The sequence below is a fragment of the Eucalyptus grandis genome, chromosome 6 (genome assembly GCF_016545825.1).
Source record: "Eucalyptus grandis isolate ANBG69807.140 chromosome 6, ASM1654582v1, whole genome shotgun sequence".
NCBI lineage: Eukaryota > Viridiplantae > Streptophyta > Magnoliopsida > Myrtales > Myrtaceae > Eucalyptus > Eucalyptus grandis.
The window spans coordinates 25,502,570-25,509,338 of record NC_052617.1 but is presented as its reverse complement, the minus strand read 5'-3'; the positions used below and the strand labels follow the sequence as shown (position 1 = coordinate 25,509,338).

Below are 6,769 nucleotides of genomic sequence, written 5' to 3'. Positions count from 1 at the left end.
AGAGAGATCTGGAGATAAGACTTTTGGTTAATATTAAACAGAGCACATCATCATCATCATCATCATCATCATCTAAAGAAAAGGAGGCATCATTCAGCATTAAGAAATTTCGATGGAAGGGAAAAAAGGTCACTCCATAGCATACCGACGACAACAGTGCAAAGAAAAAGCACAAACACAAAAACCGTCTAGAAGATTAATGGTGCTTCAACCATTCAAAATCGGCTACTTCCATTTAATCGCATAAAATAAAAATATGCTCCACAACAGTGGCCACCAAAGTGGGGTTCGTACATTACACTCCTAATTTAACAATTGATAGAACAAAACAAAACAAAGAAAAAAATGTCAGAGAGAGAGAGAGAGGATTAGTGGCCAAATATAATAGGTGAACAAGTATATTAGTACACTAAAACTATAAAAATCACATATAAGAATGAGTTTTTCAGTTCTTCAAGATAAAAAAAAAAGGGAAAGAACCGGCTGATCAATCGAAGCTTGCGCATGGCGATGCAGCGAGGACGTTCACGTTGAGCTAGCTGGTCGATCTGATGACTTCGTGTCGCGATCCTCGCTTCTTCTTCTCACAGAAACTTCTCATGCAACTAACAACCCCAACCATGCATGCAAAATCTCGCTTTAGGTCAGGTTTCGTGTATGGTAGATCAAATTGAGACTAAGCTGAAGTTAGCTTCTACTCTTCTTTTTCCTAGTTCTAAAGAGGTTCTTAATTCATGCAGGTACAACCTTTCCAGATCAGCAAAAGTCCTCATCCTTTTCTTTTGCTTCTCTGGGCTCTCTATTTTCTGGGGTTGAGCTAGCTTGAGCCTAAAGCCTCTCTAAAACTGTAATATACAAGACAAAAGGAAAGAGAGCAAAGGGGGGTTATAATTATATGAAGGGTTTTATAAGTAATTGATATGTGTTCTGAATTGGCGAGTGAGTGATAATCAGCGCCAAGAAGAGACTGTGAAGAGGGCTCTACTTTGCCACCCAAGAAATACTGAACTGTTCTTGACCTGCAGCTGATAACCCTCGGATGGGTAATGGAGCCTCAAGAGCAGCTTGGCCTGAGACAGAGCGAAGGGGCTCAAGGGCACGTTCACAAAGCCGGAGCTCCGGAGCAGGACCTCCCAGGACTCAAACCTCTCGTGCCTCTCCAGCCTCCCCTCGCCTTCCTCCCCGATGATGTCCGCTATCTCGCGCCCAAACCACGCCTGCTCCAGCGCCAGCCGCTCCCGGCTGCTCGGCGGCAGCGTCGCTTCAAGCGAATCGAACACCGCTGTGTAGTGGTCGAGCGCCTCCACAAACCGTTGCAGGAACATCGGGTGGTTGTGGCTCGCCTCCCGCTCCGCCACCGTCACCACCCTCGGCCTCAGAGCCTTGATCTTCCTAAGGAAGATGGATAGTTCGCGCGCGTCGTCCTTTAGGAGTCGGTGCAGGCACAAGACGCAGTTCACTGCAAGGGCCTCGTCAGGGAGGGTCGAGATCTCCGATGGGATCGCCGCGTGGAGGGCGACCGAAAGGGCGTCGTGTGGGAGCAGGAGGGGGCAGAATTGGAACTCAAGCCCCAGGGACTGGGCGAACGTGGAGAGCCGGTCGCCCGTGCGATGAAGGGCCTCCAGGTCGTGGCCCGCCCCAGTGATTCGTAGCGTCGGAGGGAGAAGTAGAGCATTTTTGTCGTTAGTGCTTGATCGCTCCACAATGGCCTGCATCAATGGCGGCCATTGGACTCCATGCATGATGTCCAAGTCCACTATGTGGACGGCTCGCTGTCCATCGATGGCCTCCAAGATCGCTTGGTTCGCCGTCAGGTGGCTGAACCGGATGAAGGGCGTGACCTGGTTTAGGGTTAGGTAGCACGATTGCAGAGCGCTCGGGTCCGATCCCTGGCCGGGCCTAACGGCGGAATCCACACCGAATCCAAAGACAGTACTGCTGTTGCTCCTGTGAGGGAAAAGGAGGGAACTGCGGTTGGGAGGCGCGGCGGCGGCCACAGCGGAGCGGTGGAGGCGGATGGAGAGGGCGCGGGAGAACTGGTGGACGAGCCGCTCGGTGGAGTCGCCGTAGGGGGAGGAGTTGGCGGAGAGGATGGAGATGAGGCGGTGTGCTGGGGCGAAGTTGGAGAGGGAGAGGAGCTCCGCGCAGGTGACGAGCAATTGGCGGGTGTTAATGACAGAGGGCGACGCCGACGACGACAACGTGGACGGCGGCGTAGGGAATGGAGGTGGAGAGGGGAGAGCAGGTGGAGCGTGGTGGTGGGGAATGAGGTGGTGGTAGTGAAACTGGTGATGCTGCAGATCTGAAGGTGAGTCTGAGTGATGGTGATGCTGATGATGATGGTGGTGGTGTTCTTGTTCCTCTTCTTCATGGGAATTATTAGAGCTGAAAGAACCCAACATAATTCCTAGGCTACATATGCTAGTTAGCTACTAGCACCACTCATGGATTTATAGATGCGTCTGGAGTTAGGGTTTTAGCTAGAGAGAGAGGGGGTAAAAATGAGGAGAATTGGGTTTCTCTTTCTTGGCAATTTCTCTCAGGTGATTTTTTTTTTCCTTTGGCTTGAAGAAATACATGGAGCTGATGGAGGGGAGGAGGAGGGAGGGGTTGGGGTGGTGACAGGACATGTGATGAACTCGCCACACACCAAGGGCATCAGGAGCAGAGAGAGAGAGAGAGAGAGAACTTAGAAGTAGTCAGTAATGGCAGCACTCTGGATGTTCCTCTTCTCTCCCAACACCAGCAAACAGCAACAAAGGAAGCTTGTTCCTATTTAAATATACTTTTCCCTTTCACATTATACGCTTTAATTATATGCTGATCTGAGACAAGCAATTAATGCAAGCCGGTGTGCTCGCTCAAAAGGCTTATGTGGACTAACCTAAGTGAATCGACTGTTTTCTTTTCTTAAAAGTGTTGACAGTAAAATAAAGACCGGATCCGAATATTAAATGTTCGTACTTTTCTTTCTTTGTGCCAACATTCACACTCACCATGAGGATTTGTGGCGGGATTTAACCCACGTCGGTTAAAAGGGACAAATGATTAATATATAAATATAAAAAAAAATTTCACCATTTAAGCTAGCTTTTGAGAGCGAAAGAAATCGAAAATCTGATTCATCAAACATATTTATGTTTTCAATATCATTTGATAGCAAATTGGGTTATATGAATGATAGACATGGTATGTAGCAACTTATATCTATTGCACCTCATGACTTCTTTTTTGTCGAAATAGCATTTCACTCAATTCCGCATATATACAAGAGAGAAACATCGTCATCTAACTATAAATTAAGACAAATCTCAAACAACTTCAAAATAAAACAAGTTCCGGAATGGCAAGATGAATAATTAGAATAATGTTTGGAGTCATCCGCTCAAAGAGCAAATTTATAACTTCTTCAAAACAAAATTGGTAGCTGATCATGGAATCCGTCTTTACAAATGAGTATACGCCAAACTTTCCATCTACTCATATGATTTTGCCACTAGCCTCTTTTTCAAATTATCAAATTTTTATTGCAAGTCCCAATAAGTAGTATCATAGTGGATAATTAATTGATTGAGTTTTCAGCTTTTATCAATGTTTAGAATAGATCTCAAGGAAGAAAATTTTGTAGATCTGTTAGATTTTGCGTGTTTGTAGTCGTGGAGATATCCTGATAGAAAAACGACTCTTGATGAATTAGAATATCAGATGTCATGTGCTCGCGGAGATATTTCTAGGGGGATATGTTAGTGCAATTAAATGCCTATTATGCCTTAGAGGGAGTTGGAGGCTCATAGAAAGAGTAATTCAAGTATACATGTGAGGATGCCACGAATGAATAGAGTCAACATGAGATAATTTATGTAGTGTGAAACATATAATATACGCTATTGAGTACTCATAAAGTAATGGCTAGTTAAGTTGGCAAGCCAAATGCTTTCTTAATGTCTTGAGAATTAGGCTCTCTCTTTAATCTCCACTTCCGGATACTTCTTCGCATCATGGTCATGCTGTATTCTGATTTATCTTTTGGGCACCAAATTGATTCAATTTCCTTAGCTAGTCAAGGGCAAGTCATTACGCATTCTTAGCATGGTCTCAAGAGATGACAAGTCCATGTTCATTCAAGTACCATTAAAGAGATTAGATTTCACCAATTATTACCAAACAACGAATTGCGATAACATGGGCAAAGATTAATTTAAGTACCAAATGCAATAAAGTTTCAATCATGCACTTTAATTGAAATCCAACCAATCATCTAGCAGCAAAGCGTTGACATGGCAGGCATAGGGTTGTTGCGACCCTCTGCCCCCACTAGTAGAGGGTCTTCAACCGCCTATCATTGCTAACGGCAGCAATCAGCCTCTTTGCCCTGTGATAGGGGAAGAGGATTTGCCAAACCTCTGCTATCATCTTATTCTTATGCACGCAGCAGAAACCCTAAGTAATAATTGCAAAACATATATATATATATATATATATATATATATATATATATATATATATTATGTGACCTATAGTCTTTGAATCTATGAGGTTTCCGCTCGCGCTTTCAACACCTTTAATGTCACTAATGAGCCAAAAACACCTTTTGATCATACCATGAATAAATTAGCATCTCCTAGTGGGAAAAAAGTAGGTAATTCATTTGTCAGACTATAACAACAGAGTAAATAGAAAGCTTTGATGCTTGCTTGCCACGTGGCAAGTTGATTGAGGGCCAAGTACCACCTCTACTCAATTAAAACTTTCCAAAATAAAATCATAAGAGGTCCCTAAATTTCAAGAGTTAATTGTAATTGATAATTCTATCCGAAAAATTAATCCAAAACAATAAAATATGAAGATCCATGAAGCCTAGCCAATAATCCCAAAGGAAAAATGCATGTTGATTCCTCAATTGAGGTTACTATTTAAATAAATGTGAAATAAAAAAATGCATGACAAATAAATCTTTCTTAAATGATATAACCAAAATTAATGTTAATTAGATTTGACACTACACGCTCGATTTGCAATAGTATTGCTCCCCCTTCCCCCAAAAAAAAAGAACTCATAATAAATAGCTCAATTGAGAAAATAACCATAAATAGGAATACCAAATATTAAAAAGTGATGGGGTAGTTAATATTAGAAAACAAAAGAACAATCAAGCAATTGACGAATCAAGTTAAAAGAATTACTTCAACATACATAACTAAGCAATATATAATTAACGTCTAAATTAGAAATCACATTTAAATTATAAATAAATTAAAGCTTTCTTAAAAATATGAAAAGGAATAAAAAAAATGTTACAATTAACATATAGACAATAAAAAATATATCATGCCGAAGATAAAATTCTAAAATGAAACGCGTTAAATTATCCAAAATAAATTGTACTTAAATTCAAGCAATGCAATGCTTCAATTATGTTCAAATCTAGATGAACTAATTGTGACCAATTATTAGTCTCATTTAGATTTGAGCTATAGTTAAATATTCTTTTAATGGAAAACAAAAGGAAATGCAACTAAATGATAAGTAAATAGATCATATTACTACATTACATTGCCCTTTGATAAATGGATGATTCATTCAATACATTTATTCGAGAGTTCATTTTCTTACGAAACTTTCAAACTATATTAAACAGTAAATTGCGTCCAGGTGTGCCATGTGTAACTATGGAGTAGAATACAAGGAAAAAGAAGAGAGAGTTCGAAGGGATTCTCTAGAGCTGTTTCGATTTTTTCCATAAAGAGAAGCATATTTGTTAGCCTAATACATAGAAGCCTCCCTTCGTAAATTTAGTAGTACCTCTGCCTAGTCTTGGTGGCCTTTCCAGCTTACCTATACTAGGGCCCCTACCCATCATCAACACACTCATCTGCCGCTCTCTTTCCAGCTTGATCGTCAATAATGACTAGCGAGTGCTTAAAGCAATGAAAGTTTTTATCCTTTTTACAGTCTGAAACCTTCGGGATAGAGCTGCTGTTCATTCTTGGATTCTAGCCTTTTGAAATGGTTCAATGCTCAACCTCTCGCTCGACCGTGCCCTGTATTTTTTGTCCTTGCTCTCCCGTTCATTTTGAGCAACGTGGCATGCTCTTGGACGAGCTTTATCTGACGATTTGTTTTCAATATTTAATTTAGCAAATCTCTAGCTATTGTACACATATATATTCGATTTCAATTCTTGTGTGTGTATATATATATATTGATTCTCTTTTGCAATATTTATAAATAATTATGTGAAAAAGTTATAATCCATGATAAAATATTCCAAGATCGCACATTATGACAAAAAGATGCTTTTAAATAATTGTATACTTCTTCTTGAAGTTTTTATGTAAAAATGAGGCTGAAAGGAGGAAACTAAATGTTAGTTAGGCTTTCATACGTCTAAGTTGTAAAAAGAAGAAAATTAAAGAGAGACATCAAATCTTCAAAATGTTTTTTTTTTTTTTTTATGCCCAGGATCCGCTGAGCCCGCTCGGCTTACGTCGGCTAGCCCACAGCCCATAAAGTGTGCAGTGCACTCCGAATCAAGCGTCAATACTTGGGGGGAAGCTAATACAAGACCTCACTACCATGGCCCCCCGATGTTATATTGTGCATATTTCAATAAATCTATTTTTACATCTCTATTCTTATCCATATATTGTTTCTGTAAATATAGATTCTATGTTAAGACATCTATAAAAATAAGGCTGAAAGTTATATTCCAAGCTTGTGAATATTTTATAATAGAAATAATTAATAATAAATTACTCATTAGCACAAA

The 6,769-nt window shown here is 40.5% G+C and overlaps 1 protein-coding gene across 1 annotated transcript; it reads right to left on the bottom strand.

Moving 5' to 3' along the window:
• Positions 1–460: 460 nt before the first annotated feature.
• LOC104449061 (scarecrow-like protein 18) lies at positions 461–2,758 on the bottom strand. The gene has a single exon (XM_010063074.3). The coding sequence runs from the start codon at positions 2,400–2,402 to the stop codon at positions 951–953; it is 1,452 nt and encodes a 483-aa protein (XP_010061376.2). The 5' UTR covers positions 2,403–2,758; the 3' UTR covers positions 461–950.
• Between the last annotated feature and the right edge of the window lie 4,011 nt (positions 2,759–6,769).